This window comes from Drosophila arizonae, chromosome X, assembly GCF_054131065.1.
Source record: "Drosophila arizonae isolate 15081-1271.41 chromosome X, UAZ_ARI_1.0, whole genome shotgun sequence".
In the NCBI taxonomy this organism is placed as follows: domain Eukaryota; kingdom Metazoa; phylum Arthropoda; class Insecta; order Diptera; family Drosophilidae; genus Drosophila; species Drosophila arizonae.
Genome location: NC_142927.1, coordinates 20,587,122 through 20,613,585, shown reverse-complemented (window position 1 = coordinate 20,613,585; position 26,464 = coordinate 20,587,122). Strand labels below are relative to the sequence as shown.

Here is a 26,464-nt window from a genome sequence, read left to right as displayed (position 1 = left end):
TGTTTTAATTAGGAGTGGCCGACTAAGAGTTGCCCTGAGCTCTGCGCAGAGCTGATATTACAGTCATTCTACGTTTTCCTTTATACATAAGAGACTGACAATATATATACATACACACATATACACACATAAGCTTGTACTTCTATGGTCTTTAATGAGGGAAATATATGAATTAAATAACTCTTCTTCTGATTAAACTTTCTTAATCAAATTTGCATTACATTATAATCGCATCTACTTTAATCTATTTATTCCAGCAGAAGTCTTTACTATGAGATATAGTTAACAATTTGATGGAAGAGGAACAAAGTATTCAAAATCCGACGGACACATGGACGGGTGGACAGGCCGACATTGCAAAATCAACTCAGCCTAACGACCTGAACAAGAATATATATATACTCTAGGTACATGCACTTAAACAAAACCATTTATAAGGTCAGCTCAAATTTGCAATGGGTTAAATTGTATAAAAATAGGATAATGCATATATGCATATTTTGATATATGTTGAATATAGAGAATTACTATATACATATATATAAGAATATATATATCAGCTTATATATTCCATTTATATTTGTATGAGTAAACAAATTCAAGATTATATATAGGCATAGATATATATTACTATACTGTATTTTTATACATAAAACTAAATATAATAATTTCCATGTTTTATAGTGTACACATATAAATGTATATGTATATATAAACTAACTTTTACTTATTATACAAACCTTTTCAAATACTCCTCTGTTGCTCACATTTTCTATATCAACTAGTTAATTCCTTGTTTGGTACTAGATACCCCTGTAATCCATAATACGCTTATATATGTACATTTCCATACACAATCGACTGATTCTTTGATCAGCTATTTATTTATTTAGACTAAATAAATAATCGCTTGCCTTCCCACACTGCAGCTTATTTGTCATAGTCGTCAGCAAACTGAACTCGAAACGTAAGTTCAAGGTATTATTTAAACTGAAATTATCCTCGGTTGGATACAAGAGATAAACGGACGGAACATTTAACTACACACACTTGTAGTGCTTGCAATTAGATAAGGAATTCTCCATTGTCTCCGGAGTTTCGATTGTTTTATTTGTGTATACCCTGTAAGTAATATGCAATTGAAGGGTATGCTGGTTACATGCGAATGTGTGTAATGTATGCAAGTAAATACAGTTGAGTCTTTATAATTTGTATGCCACTAAATCAAAAATCGTGATAAATCGAGTGAAAGTTCTATCCTGTTGAAAAAGTTCGTTATCGATAATTCTCGATAATTTGAATTTCTGTGAAAATCGAAGAAAAACTCATCCCCTTGCAATTTCGAGTTATGGGGACTCGACAGTATATATATATATATATATATATATATATATATATATATATATATATTGTAGTCAAACATTAACTTCAGTTATTGGTTCTTCCATTATAGATTAACGATAAATTTGTTATTCTGCAAGCGATAAATATCGCTGGATGCTTGAGAGAGCAGATCTTAAGAATAAGAGCCTTCTGATTAACATATGTATGTGTAAGTAGGAAAGTAAGTCTATATACATCTTCCTCATAGAATATCTTGAAATGTATGTAGCTACTATTACATACTCTTCTGTTATAAATAATCGATAGCTTTGTTTATATGAAATCGATACATATTATATGCATAATGCCTGCAAGAGCAGGCCTTAAAAATTATATGAAATTAATGTAATGAATATAACAAACTTCTGCTCGATTTACTTGACTAAGCAGGGCATCTATTAGTCGCGCATGCCCATTTCATTGAGTCCACGCTGCTGCCCTGCAATTTCAGTCTGACTGACTGACTGACTGACTGCCTAGGTAGGCACCTTGTAGGCATTCAAGCATTTGCCATTCGCATGAAGCGCTCAACGATGCATGAACCATTCCGCAGACTGAACTGCGACTGTGAATGTGATTGTGAATCTGTGTGCGTGTATATGTGTGTACACACACACACACATCAGTCTGAGTCATGGCTAGCACACCCACGGCGCATCACCTTCCTGGTTCTATGCACCGGCCATGCTCAAGGCCATGCTCATCCCCCAGTCCCAGCCACAGGTCAGCTCGACTAGCAGTTCCCAGTATTTTCTTGCCCCAAATTTCAATTCTGCATGACTAAGCAAATGTAGGGTCGAGTGCACTTCCTTATGGAGTTGTGGCTAGGGCAAAGCTGTTATGCGTGCAACACTTACCTCAGTTGATGTTGTTGAATTTGGCGTTTCGTTGTTATTGTTGTTGTTGTTGTTGTTGTTAAACGACGCTGCGCTGATAAAATATTGCTGCAACTATTGTTATTGTTATTACTGCTGCTGCTGTTGTTGTTATTGTTGTTGTTGTTATGGTTGCTGCTGTTGTTGTTGCGGCACCAGAGCGGCAACTTTTGCAACTTCTTCACGTCCGGCGATAGGCCAATAATGCGCGTGGCAGCCGCACTCGCACTCAGCGGTGACGTCATATTGGCCAATTCACTGGCATCCGTATCATCAGCATCAGTTTCGAGCTCCTCGCGCAGCTGTTGCTGCTGCTGCTGCTGCTGCTGCTGTTGCTGCTCGTTGCGCATGCGACGCGTTGAGCGACGCTGCGGCGGCGTCGGCGTTGGCTTTGTGGTCAAGCGACGGCGCTGAAAGCCATTCGATTGTTGTTGTTGTTGCTGTTGTTGTTGTTGTTGTAGCTGCTGCTGTGCTGTTGCTGTTGCTGTTGCAGTTGCTGGCGTTGCTAATGCGGCCGTTTTGACAGGCCTCAGTTTGATATCACTTAAGTATTGTGGGCGTGGCAGTTGTATGTTGCCGTTGCCATTGCTATTATATTTGTTGTTGTTATAACTAAAGTTGTTATTATTATTGTTATTGTTGTTAATGCTTTGCCAATGCTGCTGCTGCAGTTGCCTTGAATGTTGCTGATGATACTGTTGCTGTTGCTGCTGCTGGTGTTGTTGCTGCTGTTGCTGCTGTGTGCTCGCTGTTGTCATTGCTGTTGCTGTCGTTGTTGTTGTACCATGATTAGGCGCTGAGCGCAAATCATTCAGCATCACATCCAGATCGCTGGCCAGCGAGCTGAGCAGCTGCAAAGAGCAAATCAAAAGAAAAAGGTTACACGAAATTCGAATATCGAAATCGAATAAGAATTATCAATAAAAGAATTTAAGAAAGAAGAGAAGCAACAATTCATATAACAATTGAAGAGCTGATTTTTATATACTGCCATACACATATACATATATATAAATATGTATTTTCCTTTGCAGTCCTTGATTAACTTTTTCTTCCTATCTGTTGGTCCTTTGATGTATTGCCCTTCTTTGCGCTTCTCAATTATGTTAAAAACTTGTACTGGTCACAAAATACAGCTGTACCTCGCCTCATTCTTTTTTAGTTTCTAGTCCATTATCTCTCTCTCTTTCTCTTTCTCTTTCTCTCACTCTCTCTCTCTCTCTCTCTTTCTCCCTCTCTCTTTCTCTCACACTCTCATACACACACTCTCTCTCTGTTTCTCATTCTTACACATACACTCTCTCACTTACTCTCTCCCTCTCACTCTTTCTTCCTCTTCCTCTCCAGCTCACATTCGTTCACTCTTACTCTCTTTGTTTCATTCCCTCTATCAAACTATCTAACTCCCTCTCTCTCTGTCTCTCCCTTTTTCTATCTTTCTATCTATCTATCAATCACATTCTCCCCGTCTCTCTCTCTCTATCCATCTCTCTCTCACTATGTATTTCTCTCCCATTCTACTTCTCTCTCACTGTCTCTTTCTCTCTCTCTATCTGTATGTAAGTAAACTGATATTGGTCAATAATGAAGCTTTATCTCAGCTTTTAATCAACTCTTTTAATCTTTGACCCACTCTCGCTCTCTATCTTTCTCTTGGTCTCTTAACACATTGCTTTCTTTGCGATTCTCATAAGGTAGGTAAATTTGTATGGGTCAACAATTATGCCTTATCACCACTCTGATTCCAATCTCCACTTTAATCCACGCTCTATCTCAGTCTCTCACTCATGCTTTAACGAAGTTCAAATTTTTACAAGATAAGATTTGTAGATTTACTTTTATTTATATATATATATATAAATATATGTATATATCCATAATTCCGCTTTAGCAGAAAAAGTTGATCGCAAAACATTGACAAATATATTTCGAGCAATTACAATCGGCTCCCAGGCAATCAGCGAACGAGAAGAAGAAGAAAAGAGTTGCAACAGCTATCAGAATCGATTGGTAATCAAGTTCTATGCAAATCTGTCAGGTTTGTGGGTTAATGAACGGATGTCTCAAGCAGCCATCGACTTGACACAGACAATCAAGTGCTGACGCCTCGACTCGGCCATGAGAAACGACTTTGGCTGCCGTTGATTTGCTTTCAGCTTATGGGTTTCTTCTCGTTTTTTTCTCATATTTTATGTGCGCTATAGTTGTTGTTCCTGTTGTTGCTTTCTTGACTTGCCAAATCGTGGCCGTTGGTCTAGGCTGTTGAAGTCGGCCTCTGTGAGGAATTTCCGTTACACAAACAAAGCGCCAAAAGGCAGCCACAGCCACAGTAACTGCAACTGCAACTGCAACAGCAACCGCAGCCGGCGGCTGCTGCCGCTGGACATGATGCGAACTGGTCTTGACTTCCGGCCGGGCTGCCATCGAGTGGGGCAGGCCTTGACGAGGCTGGCTGATAGCGCAACGCCTCGCAATAATTACGCCGCCTATAATAACGGGTTTACTTTGGTCATCTCTATATGCGACAAGCACCCAGGCGCCCAGACACCATGCAACGTACAACACGCTTTATGCCAAAAAAAAAAAAAAAAAAAAAAACAAACAAAAAACAAATATTCATATAGTTGCGTCGCCGTCGCCGTCGACGTCAGCGTCAACGTTGGCCGCAACGCAAACCGGCTCCCACGCTCTGTGCTAATTTGAGCTCCACTTCTGTTTTCTGTCTTTCGGTTTCAGTTTCTTCGTCTCTTTCGAGGCGTTTATTTTGGTTTTTATTATTCTTGGTTGGCCCCTCTCCTCTTCGCTGCTTTTATATTTTGTTTCACTTTGTTGTTGCTATTTTGTTGGTATTTATAAATATTCGTACAGGCTGTGGCCTTTCTGCATTGGCCAAAAACCTAGCAGCAATTGCCAGCCAGCACTATGCAAATTTTATGCGCTCGAAATTCAAGTGGAAAATGCCGAAACGAATCGGATTTAGCCGACAATTGGAATGCGCTATAAAATGTTGAGATAACAACAGCACGAATTCGATATCAAAAGTAATTGCGACTACAATGATAATGGTATTCTAATTATGTTGAACAGCAAGTTGATAACGAAAAATATTAAAACTACAAGAATGAATTCCTGAAAGAAATACATTCCTAAATATATGTATTACGCTTCTTCTTCAGTTTTGTACATAAAAAAAAAAAATAATAATAAAAAATAAATAAAAATAAAAAATCATCTTAATAAAGCAACAAAATTTTATATAATGTTTATATAATTATAATAATTATTATTTAATAAATATTTATATATTTCATGAAACTATTTTTTTTTTAAATATATTAAAATTAATATTAAGAAAAGATTATTATTATTTAATTTAGATTCTTTTTTTTGGGTGTAGACAACTTAAGAAGCGTAAAAAAAAGTTCACATTAGGTTTAGTGAAAAAAATGTTAAAAATTCCGTTGTCTATTAAAATAGTAGTTTTTCGTACAAATATTAGTGACTAGTAAAATATTTTTTAAAAATAAGTCTCCCTTTAGATATTAAGTTTTAACTAAATTTATTTTTTCATAAAAATAGTAGAGGCTATTGAAATAGAAGGATATTAACAGCAATTGAACATTAAGCAAATTTCAGGTATATTATATATGATAGTATTATAGGACATAGAATAAACTAAATGTAAAAATTTGGAAGTAAAGCATATATTGAACAGAATATTATAGGACTATTTTTAATTGTACATTTTTTATTTATTATATTTATTATATTCTCGAAAACTTTGAGGGTAAAGAATTCAATCATATGCCTTCTTAAACTGTGCTTAGGCTGTGTTGTGCAAGAGCTGTTGAGAGCTCTTCTCTAACCATGCCCCATAGGTTTTTGATTGGAATCAGATTCAGTCTCAGAACTGGCAATTATTCTACGACAATTACAAAGGCATTTACTTACTGGCATATATTTACATTTATATATATAGAGAATATATAGAAATACATATAGATATTTTAAGTGAAAGTTCCACTCTAATTTCCCATAATTTCCTTTACCTTATTTCTCTTTACCTATCCCTTTCCCTTTCGCTTTCTCTTTGTCATTCTTTGTGCACTCCTAGAGCTATGCGTGTCTCTAATTTGCTCAGGCTTTAATAGCCCCCATTTATGTGGCACACGTGTTGCAAGCTGCAGCCCAGCACGCATACGCCTCATTGCACGCTTAATGTGCAGCGTGCAGTGTCGTTTTATACCTCAATATGTAAATTGAAAGGAGAAAAAAGGCCTTAAACACATGGCTTAGCGTGTAATGTGCACAACACACACTCAAGCACTTAAGCATACACGCACACACACACACACACACACACACACACAGACACAACATGTAGACAGGCTAACCAATTGAGCAATTGCCACAGCAAACAAATTCAAATTGAAAATGTGGGCAAAGCAGCGCAAAAAAAATGAAAAAAAAAAAACACACACACACACACAGAAGAGTGAAAAACTAGAGAGACAGACAGACAGGGAGAGAGAGAGAGAGAGAAAATACATATATATAAACGACAATCACCGAGTTTCTTGTTTGAAGTACAAACAAAACTTCAATTGGCTGCGACTGCAATTTCAATTTAGGAATCATAAAATTAAAAGTAAAATAAAAAAAATAAAGAAAAAGTGAAAAGCAAGTTGAAAACTGAAGCTTAAATACTCTATATAGATAAGAAGTACAATAGCTTCTGTTCCATTGGCATTCCTGTGGGTATTAAGAGTGTTTATATATAGAAAATATATATGTGTATATAATAATTTGATAAGCTGCAACGCAATGCGAATAATTATGAATTTTTCGGAGAGGTCGGACTGAGACGCTATAGAAGATGTAGATAGAAGCATTTGTAATTTTATATAATGAATATATCATATATAGGTACATATATATTTCTCTATGTAATTTAGTAACTTCATGAAGCAGAGTTTAGAGTTGTGCATAGATCGGATAATATATCAAGATAATTGAGATAGTTGAAGTATAAAAGATATAGCTAGTTAGAAAAATATGTAAATATACTACATATACATATATCTATATATATAAAAGAAAGTTGTGTAAAAGTGAAGACTGCTTATAACTTGATTTGGGCTGAACCAATTTTCATGGTTTTTGATTTGTTGGATTTGTCTCCGCAACGAGTTTAGTATAGGGTCTTAAAAATACTGAAAAAATTTGCCGAATACTTGAAAAACGCGGTTTTTTCCCCAAATGTTCAAATTTTTTTTATACCCAGTAGGCTTGGTAACAGTGACAGTTTTGACAATAGTGTAGAAGTAAATAAACAAATGTAGTCAGTCAGTCTACGGTCTCCTGACCTCGAGCAGACCTGACTATTCAAAAAAAAAAAAAAAAAAAAAAAAAAAAAAAAAAAAAAAAAAAAAAAAAAATTGTTCAAATCAAAAGGAAAAATATTTCAAATCAAAAATCTGCAAAAAATCAAAAGATTAAAACCTGACTGTTCAAAAAATAAATAAAAAATTAAAAATTCGAAATTAAAAAAAAAAAGGTAATTATTAAAAAGTGTATTTTTGGCTTTTTATATTTTCGGACTTTTAAACTTTATAAATATTTCAAATCAAAAATCTGCAAAAATTAAAAAAAAAATCAAAAGATTAAAACCTAACAATCAAAAATAAATAAAAAATTCAAAATTCAAAATTCGAAATTAAAAAAAAAAGTTAATTATTAAAAATTCTATTTTTGGACTTTTACAAAAGCTAAATATCTCGAAAGTTCAGGTATTTGTTTGTCTCAAACATAAATTTGTGTAAATTATTTATATTTATATTTCTCGATTGTTTTATATGGTTTTGTGCGAGGGCAGTATTACTATTAATAAAAATGCCGCGTCCTAGAAGATCTAATCTTTCCCGGCGGACCCATAATGCAATTAGGCAACGGAATAGCGCGAGTCAATTATCTGACGAAGAGCGAGAAATCGCCCGAGAAAGGCTCCGCGTTAGTACCCAGGGAAGAAGGGCCTTAATTCGTGCTTCTCAAAGAGAGGCAGCCCGTGAAATGGCAATAAGAAATGGTTCAAGGATTGATTTGAATCGAGCAGCGTTTCGATATGATTGCACCATTGATTACAGCTTGAATCGTTTAGTTTGCATTGGTCCAATGGACGTTGTTTGCTAGCATTGTGGCGCATTGAAGTTTGCTGGTGAAACGCCCGGTTTGTGCTGCCTTAGTGGTAAAGTGACATTGCCATTAGCGGTCACCATAGCCATTGCGTTCCCTGCTTTATGGCGAAACACTAGAATCACGACATTTTCTAGCGAACACTCAAAAATACAATGCCTGTTTCCAAATGACATAATTTGGGGCGGAAAATATTGGAGACGGATATTTAAGGTAATTTACGTTAAAAATTTTATTTTCTATGACTGCCAAAAAAAAATTTTGAATAATGTAGTTTGTTAGATTTCTGTAAATAGTGTTTGTAAATATAACTATAACTATGGCTTTGAATTTAAAGATTCAAGGCCAAATTTGCCATCGCATTGGATCATTGCAACCTATTGAAGATGCACAGCAAAAATTCTTGCAAATATACTTCATGGGCAATATGGAAGAACAACTTGACCGGCGTCAAGAAATGAACACAGCTATGAAAAGAGCAATTCTCCAAGATTTGCCTGCTTAGAAATTTAAACCAACCAAAACTGTGCAATGGAACGCGTTTGGTGATAAGAAAACTGATGAGCAATGTGATTCACGCGTCGATACTCAAAGGAAAATTTAAAGATGAGGAAGTTCTTATTCCTAGGATTCCGATGATCTCAAAAGATATGCCCTTTGAATTTATTTGAATTCTCGCTTCGTCTTGCCTTCGCCATGACGATCAACAAGTCACAGGGCCAATCTTTGACTATTTGTGGCCTCAATCTAGAAAATGTGTGTTTCTCTCATGGTCAATTGAACGTGGCAAGCTCACGTGTTGGCAAACCATCCGCATTATTTGTTCTTGCACCTGACCAAAAAACGAAGAATGTCCTTTACAAGGCGCTTGAATGAAAATCCGATTAATAAATTAATCAGAGTGTATCCCAACCTGAACAACATAGCTTTCAACAATTTTTTACCTAGAAATAATATAGAGGGCAATGCAACGTTTGCCGGGCCAGCTAGTCTATATATATATATATACATATATCTATATATCTATATTGTCAATATGATATAAAACTCAATTTTAATATTCATGGCAACCTGATTAGGATATTTTATTTACAGAATGTATAAAAAAGTTAGACTTTAGTTAGACGAATAGACTATTATATGCATATAGTACAATATTATTATATTGTTCAGTAGTTTGATGCAGTTAAGGTATGTTCATGGATCAGAAATCACCAACCAATAATTTCATTGTTAGATATAAGAGATAGGTTAGTGGTGCATAGAACTGGGAGATCTATGTACTATATACAGTGAGTAACATTAATATTCGGTCTTTTTGTTTTTTATTGAAATTCAATTAAAAAATTCGAAATGTAGATTGAACAATAACCCTTCCGATGAGATATATATATAAATATTATATGCATATCTGATAAATGTAGTAAAAGATCAAAGCTTCAAAGCTTAGACAAATTCAGCTAAGCTATTGATACTGATCAGGTCTAGATATATTTAATTCAATACACCTCACAAGCGTTACATATTACTTGACTAGCTAATAAAGCCCAATTGTAAGGGCATTTGAAATAATATGTATATTTTGCGTTCGTGTATTTATTATAAAATTAAATTAAACGAGCTTGGGGACTTATTACGGCGACACTGGATATGGGACAACTGGGGACGAATGGATAGATGGACAGCTGGACATTGGACAGCTGGACATTGGACACTTACCGCAATGGCATCCATCACAGCATTAACCATGTTGTTCTTGCTATTCGATGTTGTTGCGGCAAGTTGTTGTTGTTGGGTTGGTTGTTGTTGTTTCGTTTGTGTTGTTGCGCTTCTTATGATTTATTTGACAGTCATGCAAACATTTTGCACAATTTCAATTCGTTGCTGTCGTCTTTGACTGCTGTTGCTGTGCCTCCGCTTCAGCTGCTGCTGCTGCCTTTGCTGCCTCCGCTGCTTCTTCGGCTTTGGTCTCTGCCTCCGCTTCGATTTCAGTTTCAATTTCGCTCTCAGCTCCGCGTCCTTTCGCGACCCGCGCGCTTCTCAATTTCCAAACTGTTGACATTTAATTAACGTGCTCGATTTGCCTATGCGGCAGGTGGGCAGCTCCAAGCCCCACACACACAGAGACAGAGTCACACATACATAGGCAATGTGATTGGTACGTGCCGGGCAGCTGTGGATGAAATAAAAAGATTGACAACGAGTTAGTGCTGGGATTTATAAATACTCGAGCTTATTTATTGCAGGAGTGTGAGCGTATAAAAGACTGTGAACATAGCGAACGCGTTAACAGCTCTGTTAAAGCGCATTAACATTGCGAATAACAGCCCACTCAATTGCCAAGTGTGCGCAGTTGAAGATCAAATAGCTATCGAAATATGTCGATATACAAGCATTTATTATTTGTCTATATATTATTGAAATGTAATTTAATAAAATTTAAATAATTATAGCAATGTATAAATAATAATAAAAAGAAATATTTTTTATTTAAATATATATAAACATGTAAATATTTATTTAAATACATATCTTTTAATTTTTTTTAAACCTTCATAAGTATTTATTAATTTATTATTTTATTTGCTTGTAGCTGCTTATTTCAATTATAGTGTAAAGATTTTTTTTTTTTTTTTTTTTTTTTTTTTTTTTTTTAAGTAGGAATAGAGAACAAAAATATCATGAGATAATATATATATCATGCATATATATGTACATATATTTATTTTTATTTTTAAATATTTGAAGGAAAATGGGCGAAACTATATGCTTTTCCTATGCCTTCATATTAACATAATACTATAATAAAAGCAGATACTTTAGCGAATACTATGCAGAGAAAGGGTGGTAAATACTAGGCAATCCATATCTTGAGAAAAAGCAAGTCTATTTGTAATGGTCTATTATCACATCAAGACAATTTTATTGTACAATAAGTGAAGCTGCAGGTGACGTAGAGTAAATCTTAAATTTGAGATAATTTTTCATGTGAGCAATATAGTTTTAGATCACACTAATTAGAAGACCTAAAGATTCTTTTATCTCTATTTAAGACGGTTTCATGAATTTTAGACTTTCTATGTTGCTATATCAACAGTTCTCATTGATATTCCAACCTCTCTATGTATGTTTAGATCAGAAACATACCTTTATGAGTTCACAAGGCTTATAAACAGTTTCGACTGAATTCTCTCTTTTGTATTATTGATGTAACTCCAATTAATTGCATATCGTAGATCCAAGTCTGTTTTTGAAATGTTTTGTATAATTGTTTTTACTCAAGGCTCAATATAAAATAAAATCAATGAGAAATTTGAAATGGTTGCTCCATTTTAAAGAAAAAGAAAAGGTTACTTTATCGACATAAAAAGACTTGAAATATATATTACTGTAGATAAAGGAGCGTCAAATAAGACTAAGGACTATAAAGACTATGTAACTAAGTCCTTCATTGATTTATCTTACGTTATAAGTATATGAGCCTCTAAGAGGCGTGTTAAATTGAAAAGAAAATTATTTCTTCCCCACTTAGCTCATATAATTTATATATATTATATTATTTATTATTATTGTGTTTACAGCTTCGACTTATAAGCTATTGTAGATTCCCTTTAAATAAATTATTTAATAATCATAGTTGTCCAATTATATAATTGTATATAATTCCTCTTTCCATAAAATTTACGAATCATTTGCGCGTCTAAAAAATTTTTCAAATTGATTTTCTCTCTTAATAAAATTGGAATTGGAATTGGACTGCAATGCCATCCAATCAGACAGCAAACGGATATCACACAGAGCGTATTAGTTAGCTGATTGGCTCTAAAAAAAAATGTTAGTTATGATTTATGAAGACCATATGCTCATTATGAATTTGTGAAGTGCTGGCCAATTGGCCTCACACACACACACACACACACACACATATATACCGGCCGCAATAAACCGCATAAAAAGTGAATGTATCTTGCAGATACTCGTACTTTTAATTAACAAATGAAAAAAAGGCACACGGCTAACGGTTAACGGAGCAATCGCACTGTCCAAACATTGCCGAGATGTTTGACGATGTCTGTCCGTTTGTTCATCTGGTCTGCCGCTCTCTATGTCTGGATGTGTCTGACTCCGTCTGGCTGTCCCACGGTCCGACTGTCCGTCTGTCTGTCCCATTCGCATTGCGCGACGCATGAGAAAAAACAAAAACAAAGTGTGTAAAACTTGTTTCACGTATTTTCCACAATTTTCCGCATTTTATGCTCATTAATTACAATTTCATTTTCGTTTCCATTTCCATTTGCATTTACATAACCATTTTACTCATTTTCTTGCTTAATACCAATTTGATACATTTTTTTTGCTTTTTTATTATTTATTTATTTTATTTAATTTTTTTTTTTTTTTTTTTTTTTTTTTTTTTTTGTAACCGCCTTAGCCTGTTCAAAATTCCTCAGCAGTTGACGGAAGTTGAATTGCAAATTAAAGTGCGCACGATTTACACGTTTTGATAACAGACAACAGACAAAATCAACTTGAACTGCATTCGAACTACGCACACTTTAAAATCAGCCATCAGACAAAATATATATGCGAGTGGCTTATAAGAAATGGACACATGTTGAACGTCCAGATACCCTGTAAAATGTTTTTTTTTTTTTTTTTTTTTTGCTATGGCTACAAGCTACAGTTTTCTACATACTTTAATGTAAATCCATGAACAGACTCTCAGCTCCATTTTTTCTACTCAAAAATAAAAGTTACAACAATTGTTAGCACAATTAACATAACATATAAAAAAATTCAGAAATTCATCAACAATCAAACATTTGAGTTACTCTTCAAGACAGCCAGCGAATACCCTTAAAAGTGATCGAAAAACCTATTAAGAACAGTTTGTGCTAACAATTGTAACTTTTATTTTTGAGTAGAAAAAATGGAGCTGAGAGTCTGTTCATAGAATTACATTAAAGTAAAATAAGATCTAAAATCTAAAAATATTCATTGTACACTCTAAAAAAGAACTATAAAAAAAATAAAGAAATAAAAATAGTACAAATAAATAAAATAAATAAATAAATAAAAAATTTTATCAACTAAAATCTTCTGTAAATAAAAATATACCCAGTTTATAGCTCTTTTTCCAGGGCATTTTAATTCAACCAATTAAAAACAAAAATGTCACAAAATAAAAAATAAATATAAAAAAAAAAAAAAAAAAATGAAAAGACGTCAACAATAAAACGAAAAACGCGTGAACGAACAAAAAAAGACGCGTGAAATCGTCGCAGCTGCCGCTTCGCTTTGCCACTTCGCCTCGCAGTCGCTGCGCAGCTGCTGCGCAGTCGCAGAGCAATCGCAGCTCATTACTGAAGCTTAAATGCATACGAAATGAGATTTTGTCTCGGCAGTTTTATTTATTTAAGCTCCATTGTGTGTATAAATTGTTTATTATATGATTTACACACTATGCACATTGCCGAGTGCTTTGAATTTGTCATGAGGCGCATTGCGGTTCGTGTTTTCGTGTGCAACAACAGATCCAAATCTCGATGGAAACTGAAGCAAATAAGTTCAAAATCTTGGTCGAAATTCAAATTGTATAATCTACATACACTTATCATGTTATTACTAAATTTGGTCATTGCCCGAGAACTATGCGTAAGCATGGCGATTATGGAATGCGGAACACATCGCACATGTGAAACAATGGAAAGTGAATCATGGAAATTAACTATATGGCGGGTCTGCTCTATAAGCGTGGGGAGCACTTTGGAATGGGAATAAAGGAACATTTTGGAATGTGGAACATTTAGAATAAGTGAATGAATATGGAAACATTGCACATGGGAAACAATGGAAAGTGAATCATAGAAATTAACTACATGTAGGGTGTGCTCTATAAGCGTGGGAAACGCTTTGGAGTGGCAATAAAGGAACATTTTGGAATGTGGAACATTTAGAATAAGAATGAGTGAATGAATATGGAGCACATTGCACATATGATACAAGGGAAAGTAAATCCTGGAAATGAACTAGGTGGAGCGATCTGCTCTTTTGGCGTAGCGAACATTTTGGAATGAGAAGAAAAGAGGGCGGGATGCGTATAATGCACATGTGGAACGTTTGGAATGAGAATAGAGGGGAGTTGGTGCGTATGAGTGTGCAATAAAAGCAACGGAACAGTTGGGAATGAAAGCAAGTGAGGGTAATTAGTTAGTAGTGACATAAGAAGAAATTGGAACAGTTGCATATGAAACAGTTTGAAACAAGAACAACAGAAAGATGAGACCAAAATGTGCAATAAAAATGTGGGGGATAATTTGGAATGAGAAACAACAGCGGAAAGAGCACTTAAAAGCGTGCAAAAACGCAGGTGGAATAGTTTGGAATGAGAACACAGTCAGGCTGAGGTATATAAGCAAGCACAAATTAGAATAGACTGGACACGAAATGGAAGAGTGGAACATAAACCTGAATTGTGATAGTTAAATTTGACGAAATAAAATAAAACTGAAATGCAAACATAAAACAAAATGGAAGCGAAAGAAACTTTGTCCCAATAGAAACAATGGAAGGCAACAGGAAGATTTCTATAATAATTAATATGAAACTAAAGCATAAGCCAATAAGAATGATGGAAACAAAGCAGTGCCAAGAGAAAGTCAAGGTCAGCGTTATATGCCTCCGCAATGAATGTAGACATTGTGGAACCAAACTGAAACAGAAAATGAACTTCAACTGTTCCCAATTGCAAAGCTTTGTTTCTCATATAGAAAACCTTGGTAAAGAAACAAAAAAAAAAAAGACGCCCCATGTGGAAGTCTGGTATTTTCACAGCATTGAACAATCCAAATATTTATTAGACAAAGAGCATTTGGGCTTCGCATCGAGGGCAGCGAGTTTTACCAACTTGTTGATGTATCTTGTTTATGTTTACCATTTGGTGGACCGGCTCATTAGCAAAAAGCGACATATGACAAAGCAACAACAACAATAACAGTGAGAGCAACAACAACAACAATAACAAGCGCAAGAGCTGTATGTATGACAAAAGAGTCGAGCTGTGGCATTAAGTTTCGTTTCCAAGTTCCAGTTGCCCGATTGCAGTTCAGAGTTGATCATAAAAAATCTGAGCGACTGTTTATTAATTTCAATTTTATTTATGTTAAGGTAACAAGACGCAAAGAGGTTAAAGCGGCGTCAAATTGAAGTTAATTAAACGTTATTGAGCCATAAATTGAAGACGGCGAACACGTTCATAACCCACAGATGCAGATATTTTAGATAGATTGTTTATGTATGTACATATGTATGTATGTATACCGATATATGTAGATGGGGGCAGATATGACCGACAGCTGTGCACAGCTGACAGCTTCAGGTCAGCTTCAGCTTCGGCTAAGGCACGGCTCGCAAGATACAGATACTGAACGACACACACACACACAGATACAGATGCAATTGCGCTGCTGCATGAGACTGTGCGCTGTGCCGCTTATCTAAGACTGCCGCAATTTCTCGCTTTTGTTTTGTCGATGTGATAAACGCGCAACACGCTCAATGCTGCTTGCTGCCTGCTGCCTGCTGCCTGTTGATAAGCGGTGCGGCACGCACTGGCTGCGCTGTTAACGCCGACGTCGCCGTCGCTGCTCAGCGGCTGTAAATTGAGGCTGAAGGTGAATTGGCGCGCTCGCATCTCGAGTGTCGCCAAGGCGATCGCATTCTTTGCATTCACTCAATTGATGCCTCAATAAATCAATTGAAATGTTTTTCTGATAAGCGTCGATTCGCCATAATTGAAATGCATATAACGTGCAACCAACAACAACAACATATATAAATCTATATATTTGCATATGACCACTTATACTACTGCAATTTCTTTGAACAGGACTGTCGGCATGATGGCTACTACTACTACTACTACTTTTTTACTACTTTTTTTAATTATAAACTGAACTTTATGTATGATGCTACTACTATTCTTATGAACAGAACTTTAGAATTGCGGCTATATTTATGAACAGAACTACTACTATTTTGATGAACTGAATTATATGTATACTACTACTTTTATATAAACAGATCTTTATGTATAAAACTACTACTATTTTTACGAACAGAATTATATGTTTTATTCTACTTCATTCTATATGAAGAGATCTTTATGTATGAAACTACTACTATTTTTATAAACAGAGCTATACTACTAGTGTATTTTTTTTTTTTTTTTTTAACACAAAACTGTGGATCTGACACTACAATTTTTTCAAGAGTAGAATTGTACATATGATAGTACTACTATTTCCATAATCAGAACTGTATGACTACTACTATTTTCACGAACAGAACTGTATATATAATATAATACTGTATCTGCTACTATTATCTACTACTACTATCTACTACTACTATCTACTACTACTATCTACTACTACTATCCACTACTACTATCTACTACTAGTATCTACTACTACTATCTACTACTATTATCTGCTACTACTATCTACTACTACTATCTTCTACTCCATATCAAGTGTCCTTTGCACTCGATTTTGCTGTTCTACATGCATTTAGTTCATATCAGTGCCAGCTGACCATTATCAATTGGGGACCGATATGGTTGCTTGGTTAGCGTGATATCTTTCAGATAGTATTTTTATAACTGTGCACCAGCTACACAATGCAAATCAGTGTGCGCAAGGTCAGTGTTCCAATTGGTTGGCGACATGTTTGAGACACATTTGACACACTTTGCGACACGTTGCCCGGCCCAAAGAACTGGTATTTTTCCATAACGAAATCGATCTGTACAATATCTGCATATATGCTAAATAATTGTTATTTAATACTTAGATTTATGAAGCCCAACGAATCTCGAAAAAAAATTCATAAATTTTTCAACAATTCAAAAATTCCGAAAATTGAATTTTCTTATGTAAATTAATCGAGAGATCTGCTATCAATTTAGAGGACAAGCCAATGACAGACCTATAAAAACAAATTCAATTCTATGATAAAAAGAAGAAGAAACTTTACAGCTAGTTGCAAATCGAAAGAGAGCAAAGGAGTAGAACTGAAATTGAAAAAGTTGTTGGCATCAGATTCATGCTTAGAAAATGATGTTGCAAAATGTATGGCACTTGCAACTTGTGGCAACTCTATTAGGCCACACAGAAGATGCAACTTTTACTTTCAGCGGCCAGACAACACAGTCAAGGAACCAGCCGCAACCTCTGCGCAGCGACAAACAAACAAACAAACAGAGGGACGGACGAGCGTCTAGGGATAGCGGGTGTAGGGGTTAGGAAAAACTTATGTATTTTCTGATGGCCACATGCAACAGAGAAATATGACAATACAATGACGACAGTTTGCACGGACGAAGCCAATGGAGCGAGCAGACGAAGCAGGCGCAACACATTCGTACATATCAGCGAAGACAAACAAAACGCACGATGAAAAAAATGAAAAGAAACAAAAAAACAGTTGAATAGAGAGAGATAGATGTAGACCGAATTCGGAATGCTCTAATATTGCCAAGATTAAGGTAACTATGGCTATTGGCTGACTAAAGTTAACTCTAAATATTAACAATAATAGAATTGAGAGCTTCGGTATTCTTATAGAAAACACACATAAGTATATAATATGAATACTTTCGAAAACATTAGAACATTTTATAGAGGTTATATGTATGTAATATTCGAAGTTTCGACAATGTTAGTAATTCGTCGTCATATAGAGACATATATGATTTTAGTAGTTTTCAAAATATTTTAAGGTCTATAGAGGTATTATAAGATATTATTGTACTTGAAAAGCGTTTCATTCTATAAGCAAAATGTAAATGTGATTTGCTATTATTAATACATATTAAATATTATTATATTAGATATAAGGCAGCAATATTTTAGTGGCTTTATCATGCTATCCCGCTTATCTAATCAAAATATTTGCAAAACAAATTAACCTAATTTTTTGATTGATTGTTTCTGAGTGATATAACTGGAGGACGACGTTGATAAGATTAATTCAGAGAATATCAAGTAATCTTAGAATTGCCAAGAAGACAAAGATTGTTATGCTAATAGATCGTACGATATGGATGAGGATTTGAATGTATTATAAATATAATATAATATAATGTATGTTTTCTATATATGTATATGTATATATATTCAAGTGGTATGAACTATATATAATTGAAAAATTTTAGCTTAATATAGATACATATGCTTAAAAAATCGTACATATTAGGTATGTAAGTTTATTACTACCGATTGATAGGGTATACGAGAATTGTTTGCAGCGACGCATGGCAGCCCGGTGGAAGTGGCAAAGTGGCACCGGCAACAGCAGCAGCAGCAGCAGCCACGCTCGAACTAGATGAGGGCCTGAGGCCTGCCAAGGAGTCGAAAATGCGGAATGGGAGTAGAAGATGGAGATGGAAATGGAGATGGAGTTGCCTTGTTTATGAATACGCGGGCATTGTGTGCCGAGGCGACGAGGCCCAAAAGATACGCAGCGCACACACAATACAGATACAGACACAGCTAGAGCTACAGCTACAGATACAAATACAAATACAGATGCAGATAGACATGTGCAATGTTTGAGAACTAAACAAGGAAATATTGACAAATAGATTAAAACTTATTAAGGCAGCAGCAGCAGAGGCAGCAGCAGCAGCAGCAGAGGCACCATAGGCAGCAGCGCAGTTGCTGCAAAAATGTTGCATGCCGCGTGGGGGCTGCTGCCTGACATGTTGTCGCGTCTGTTGCGCGTGGTTTGACGCACGTGCAACTGGCACAGCAACAGCCGCTGTCGCAGCCACAGATACTTATGGGCTCTGTGCAGGTTGAGGTAGGTCCGGTTGCTGTCAGTCGGAGCCACTCATTGCCAATATTTATCATCAAATATGGTCGAAATCTATATTTAGACGCTGACGCTGATCGACGCTGATCAAGCGAACGAGATCGACTCGCATTCGATTTTATTTATTCTCATTTTGTTTTTTTTTTTTTTCTTTTCGCTCTTCTTCATTTATTTTTTGCTTTTTTTCTGTGATCATCTTCAGGCCTGACCTCGAGCGCGATCGATCGCGGCTTTCTATTGAAACAATTGGCCACCAAAACGCCAAACACGAGTCTGTCAATATATTTTACCCAATTTTGTTTCACTTTTTTCATTTTTTTTTTTTTCTTGCCCACACGAGCTGCGATCGCCAACTGATCGCAATTTGATCATATGGCACATATATAGTTAAAGACTCGCTTATTTGGCCAACAAATTTGCCACTTTATGTGATTCATTTAACAAAATATATGTGTGTGTGGGTGTCGCAAGTGTAGATCACTGGGTAAGGTCCACTATTCGATCGTTATAGGTATAAAAATATATATGTATATATATGTATGTTGTTTAAACAAGTGAAGGCAAAGTTATGCGATCCATTGAAAATCGAGAAGTTTGCCAAACTTGAGACACTTCATTGTAGACGTTTCACTGTTAACTTGATTGTTTATAGGCTGATCGTAAATATGAATACACTCTCGAGGTGTAAACAAGCTATTGTTATGTATATCAGTTCAGGTGGGGAAATTGATATGCTCTGGCAACAGGTAATAGCTATTGATATTACATACTGAATACGTTATCGCTATGAGTGTTCGATTGTCGCCTTGTTTCTATGCCAAGACTTTTAAACTAACATTGATATTAAGTTTACTTCGTATTAAATTAGATCTCTTTCCTCCCCAAGAACCATATTTTCTTTATAAAATTACCACACGATAGATACCTATGTATTGATATCTAAGTAGGAATGTAACTAACCTATACTTTTATTAATTTTTTTTTTTACTATTCACAATGGACTGCACTATAATAAAAATAAAAATAAACAAAATCAAATTTATTTTTTTAATATTTAATATATTCTCTTTTGTACGTTTTTTCAGGGTATTTCATTTTCAACATCTGAAAACCTTTTTCTTGTTAATTAAAATTAAATAATAAAATTCCTCTTTTATATATGTATGTAAGTGTGATATTTTATTTACTGATATTTGCAATAATTTCTGAAACAGTATATTTCTAAGAATTCTTTCATTGTTTACACTCTCCATGCTATCTGTTCTATCGCTCTTCTTTATACATATTTATTTATGTTGTAATCCGCAATAATAAATCTTTTGATTATCTGAAACATTAAAAAAGTTGTTCGAACTGACTAATTTATACTTTTACAATATATATACATACATATACATATATGTTATATATTGCTTGTACAACATTAGCAAACATGTTGTCCAGTGTTTTGCTAGACCAGTTCAATTTTCATTTAAGCCACAAATCTCTAAGCAAACAATGCACACACACGCACACACACACACAGTGGGAATTGTACCTGATTGACCAACGTTGAGTGCATTGAATAAGGATCTGCGCTGATAAGACTGTGGCCCGTCTAAAAAGAACTAGACGATGGTAAATTGCGTGTGAATGGTCATTAGAAACAAAAAAATAATAATACATATATATACATATAGATATAGATATACATACATATGTATACCTCAAGCAGATATCTCATATGTAGGTAAACGCTTTGGAATATCTGGAACTATGAGGTAATGCGCTCTATACAGCAACAACAAAAATAGTAACAAGAGTAGCATTTGGTTACCTTTTTGTCATGACGAAAGGAAGAGCGATAAGCAAAAATCGTTGACTTAGCCCGCGGGGCTTATCTAACGCACAGGGAACAATGCAAAAAAAAAAAAAAAAAAAAGTAAATGAATAAATAAAAAGGTAAAAGGTAAAAGCAAGCCACGCGGGCGACAAGCCAAACGCAGCCAATAGTCGAATTGGCAAAAAACAAAAAATTATAAAAGTAAAGAACATACACGAATACTTATCAAACGTTATTTATCTAAGAAATTTGTTGCTGCTGCTGCTGCGGCGAAGCAAATGACAAAAACGCAAAGAATGCGAGCGCCAGGGCGAGCGCGGCGAGAGCAAACAGTGATGAACCGCAGAGCCTCTCACAGGCGGCGAGAGGTAAAAGAACGAAGACGAGATCTTTCTGTGTATTGGTTTAGTGAGCGCAACCGTGAGTGGGTGGCGCAGGGGCATACGCGTATGTGTTGGAGTATTTGTGTGTGTGTGCGTGTGAGTGCGAAATACCGCGGCGATTAGCAATTCGCTGTCAAAACGCATCGAAAGCGAAAAAGCAAGACAAGAAGACAAGCCTCAAGGAAGCACACAGGCAAAGGTGCAATGCACGCAACGAAATGCAGGAGAGCCGGCCGGTCGACCGACCGACCGACCAACCAAAGAGAGCGTCCGCCGAAGAGAAATGCGTGTGCATGTAAAAAGAGTGAGAGCACGCCTGCTGCTTGTAAGTTCAAGTGGTGGGCGAAAAAGTCAATGCCGACTGCAGGCAACGACGAAGTTGCTAATTTTCGCCGGTTAAGTAGCCGCAAGCAACAGCTGAACTTGAACTTGTACGCAACGTGGACGAAACACTCACAGAAAGACAGCCCAAAGAAGACAAAACGGTTGAAGCAAAAAGGAACCGCAGCAAGGACAGTAAAATGAACAGTAATAGGGACAATAAGAGCAACAACAATAGGAACACTTACAGCGCAAATATCGCGACGAGTTGGAAAATTGGTGGCGTTGGCCGCTGCCGTTGCCGTTGCGGCTATTGCTCCAATTCCGAATTGCACGCACACACTCCACACACACTTTACATTAATTCGCGTATCGCGCTTTACTTTATGTTCGCGCACTTCACTCTGCTGGCAGCCGACGCTGTGGCTCTTGCTGTTTATTTTGTATTTTATTTTTATTTTTTTTTACAATTAAATAATAATTATGTTTGTATGTAGATTATTTAATTGCGACACATCTCAAACTAAACAAAATATAAAACAACAACAAAAAATAAATAAATAAATTTAGAAGGAACAGCCGTGCTGTAACGATTCTGTTGCCCCGGCACCGGCCACAACAATAACAATGCCAACAATTACTGGTGTAGTACTAGATTAGCCAAAATAATTTCGTACTTAATCGTATGAGCGTGATTAACAATCGCAATCAAATGTATTAAGCTGCCTTTTAGCCGGAGAACTTGAACTCGCGACCGTTTCTCTGGCACACTGAAAGAGAGACACACGATCTTCGCGTTACAATTGCGCCAAACAGACTAATCTTGTGGCAGCAATCGATGCCATTATCGATATCACCACATCGTGCTTGCTGCTATCGATAGTCAAACATCTTGCCATTGCATTCGCCACGAGACGCGTTGACGTTTCCACCAGACTGCTAACACATATAGCAAGCATGAATATATTAATTTTTAATATATAATATGTCAGATATGCAAGTAAAGAAGTTCATATTTATAGTTATGTTATTAAAAAAGATTCATAAAATGCCGCTTAAAGTTTAATAAAATGGCCGTGGTCTTTAATCTAATTTGCCAGGAAGAAGTGCGTTAAACTTGCCAGCAAGAACATCGTAAACGAAGCACGATCATAACCTATCGATATTTTTTTGCCAGTCACACATTTAATTGTGGCGCTTAGTTCAAAAAAGCTAAGAACAAAATGGTAGGGAAAGTGTTTTTTTTTTTTGACATTAAATGTTTTAAAGATTAATAAAAACTTAGACTTAAGTTAATGTTAATGTTGAGTAAATAAAATTAATGAAACACTTTCTTTTTTAATGTCACCTTGAGGACAGCTTGCATGAGACAATCAGCAGAAGACTTTTGATGTTGTTTTGTTTTTCTTGTTGTTGTCGTGCTTTCCCCGATGCAATCAGAGCAGATTCCACATTGATTACCTCGCGGCCCGCTAAATGCAGCGTCATCGATGGTAGCAGGGATTGGGGGCCCGATTATGCAAGTGCCAAGTGCCCCAGCATAGAAAGTTCGTTAGGCGTAATAAACAATTCACGTCGTAAGCCAGATTTTGTTGTGTTCGCTTTGCTGTTGTTGTTGTTGCTGTTGCTGCTGCTGTGTGGACTACGCACGATTATATTTTATGGGTCAGCGGGAAGGCTGCACAATACAATGCTTAATGGATCATCATAATATATATATATATATATATATATATATATATATATATATATATATATATATATATAGAAAAAAAAAAAAAGAATTGGAAGACTCGATTAAATCGATTAAGAGAGATTCTTTGAGTTTTTTCCTCTTTGTGGTATACAATTAATTAAACACAATAAAATTAACATATAAATAAACTACTAGAAAATATGTTTGATTTCTTTTGTTTTGAGTTAAGTTATTATTAAAAAATCAAAAACATTAAGAAAGATAATTAAGTATAAAAATTAATAGAATTGTAAAGCAATTATAGAAATTCAAAATAATTATTTTATATTTTTTTATTTTCTTTGCTAACATAAAAAAGTATTAAATATTAAGATATATAATACAAATTAAAAATTTAATTAATTGTATACAATATTATACCTTTACATTTTGCGATAGAAATGAACTAAATAAATAAAATAAAATAATTTCGGTGTGATTTTTTTTTTTTTTTGCTTTCGTTTTTTATTTTAATTTTAAACATGGTTTGCTTGTGCAGTGAATTTCACAACTCCCCCATTCCCTTCCCCCGTATCTCTACCAAGCTGAGACTATCCCAAATTTCTTCTCAGCTTTGATTAGGCTAATAGTTAATTCAGTTCATGCGGCTTCTTTCGTCTGGAAATACCTGCTGACAGGTAAATATGTACCAGCTTCACTTGAATTCCTCCTCGATCTTGATGTGTCCCGCGTCGGGCGTCCATTGTCGGCGTCATTGTGGCTGCAGTCGTCATTCCATTGTATCGTCGATCTCATGTGCAAATTATCTCTGCTTGCAAAATTCTAATTGTTTCTCATGCACAACAGAAAAAAAACATTAAAAACAATAAAAATAAGTGATTTTTTCTGTTCACCGAGTGTTTATTTAATTTTTTTTTTTTTTTTTTTTTTTTTTTTTTTTGTGTAGCGTTGTGTGGGGCGTGTACTTTGTTTTGCTTCCAGAAGCTGAACATTGAAACAAGCTGAGTCTGGATTCCGGTTACCTCGCCCTCACGCCCCCACGCTTCCCCCGCCGCCCTCAAGCGCCGTCACAGCTCTGGCTTATTCGACTGTCATTAAATAGTTCGTTTGCCTCATTTCTCTTTTACACTGTATTTTTTTTTTTTTTATTATTTTAACAATAAAACACGGCTAAATCACAAAAACAAAAACAAAAAGTGTTCAATTAGCAGCTAAGCAAAAAAAAAAAAACACAATAAAAAGTTTGAGCTTTTTTCGTTTTTTGTTGATTTGAAATGTAAAAACAAAAATCATCTTACAATAGCCAGCGAGCCAGCTAGCTCTGGTCTCTCGCAGCCCAGATGCCATGTGAAACAGACGCCGCCCAATCATGAAAAACCTGCGTCTCATTATGCCCGCATCCATGGAGGTCATGTGAACCAGTTGGACAAACACAATTGCCGCGAGTATCGTCTCTCCAGCACACACATTGAATTGTCACAGTTACCTGCAATTGGATGCCGAATCTTGGAGGCCGGAGAAGTGACAAAGCTGAGACAAAGCTGTTGATTTACTCAGAATCAACTGCTTATATAGTAATTATGTATATAATATAACAGTGGGAATATATAAATATAATGTATAGAATATAAAATAGAATATATAAAATATACAAAATAAACCATAAAAAATAGAATATAAAATATAAAGTAGAATATTTAAAAATAGAATAAAAAATATAAGATATAAATATAAAATTAAAAAGATAAAATATAAAATGTAAATATAAAATATAAAATATAAATAGATAAATATAAAATATAAAATATAAATATAAAAGATAAAATATAAACTATAAAATATAAATATAAAATAGAAAATATAAATTATAAAATATAAAATATAAAGATAAAATATAAATATAAAATATAAAATATAAAATATAAAATATAAAAGATAAAATATAAAATATAAAATATAAATATAAAATATAAAATATAAATATAAAATATAAAATATAAAAGATAAAATATAAAATATAATAAATATAAATATAAAATATAAATATAAAATATAAATATAAATATAAAATATAAAATATAAAATATAAAATATAAAATATGTAGTTGTACGATTTCAGTTATGAACCAAGTATATAGCACCAGACTACTATGTAAAAGTTATCTTATAGAGCCTGCTTATATTGTGTGCATACCGCCTTTGTTCCGCTCGTTATTTAATGGGCCGAAGTGTAAAAGTTCAGTTTACATTTGAAATTAGTTACGGAAATGTTTCCCAAAACACAAAAAAACTTGGCTTAATTGGTGGAAAAGTTGACGATGCTGGGAACTCGAGCATCTTTGGCACAGCTGAGTCGCTGAGCTGAGCACTTAAATATCTCCTGGCTAGAGGCGGTATAATTACAGGTATTATCACACGGCAGCAACACCTACAAATCATAAAAGGGCGCAGCTCTTGGACAGCAAGTTTAGAGCAGCGGTGGCAGCATCCTCTAACTGTAGTCCATTGTTTGGCTAATGGAATTTTAACGTCAGACGTCGCGGACAATCGACCCACGACCCACGACCCCATCCACAGCCCCAGCCTCGTCCACGCTGTATGCCCATTCCAATTGGCTGCGGCACCCTCCATGTCATGGATGCTGGCTGATGCTCAAAATCCACATTGAATTAATGCGAATGTGGCGTTGGCTAAGGATAGAGCTGGGGATGTGAATGCGAATGTGGATGTGGATGTGGATGAGGCTGTGGTGGGGGAGGGGCTGTGACTGCGAGGAAGCGGCGCATGCTGCTAATGTGGCGCTTATTAGCGGGCGTGCGAGCGAGAACAGTTGAATATCCTCAACGCGCAGTCGTTCCTGTCCTTGTCGCTGGCTAATCCACTGGAAACATCATTTTGAGCACCTGTTTAATTGCGT

The 26,464-nt window shown here is 35.3% G+C and overlaps 1 protein-coding gene and 1 long non-coding RNA gene across 8 annotated transcripts in view; one reads left to right on the top strand and one right to left on the bottom strand.

The window, feature by feature from the left end:
* The window catches only part of spri (Src homology 2 domain-containing protein sprint), a 143,734-nt gene extending 121,055 nt beyond the window's left edge, over positions 1-22,679 (bottom strand). For 2 of the 6 annotated variants that reach the window (XM_089475222.1, XM_089475224.1), the window contains exons 1-3: positions 22,100-22,679; positions 10,170-10,623; positions 2,241-3,109 (exon numbers count right to left, since the gene is read on the bottom strand). In XM_089475222.1, coding sequence (XP_089331348.1) covers positions 2,241-3,109; positions 10,170-10,199 — 899 coding nt within the window. In that variant the 5' untranslated portion in view covers positions 10,200-10,623; positions 22,100-22,679. Of the gene's footprint in view, positions 1-2,240; positions 3,110-10,169; positions 10,624-11,597; positions 11,776-21,141; positions 21,206-22,099 lie in introns of those variants that run through there. The other 4 variants (XM_089475219.1, XM_089475218.1, XM_089475221.1 and 1 more) reach the window with 4 other exon arrangements.
* Positions 7,329-9,371, top strand: LOC149268002 (uncharacterized). Of its 2 annotated transcripts, none has more exons than XR_016271211.1 (3): positions 7,329-8,047; positions 8,134-8,663; positions 8,788-9,371. It is a non-coding gene; the product is annotated as an uncharacterized LOC149268002 (long non-coding RNA). The 2 variants fall into 2 exon arrangements; XR_016271212.1 differs by lacking the exon at positions 8,788-9,371 and adding an exon at positions 8,733-8,769.
* Positions 22,680-26,464: the final 3,785 nt, after the last annotated feature.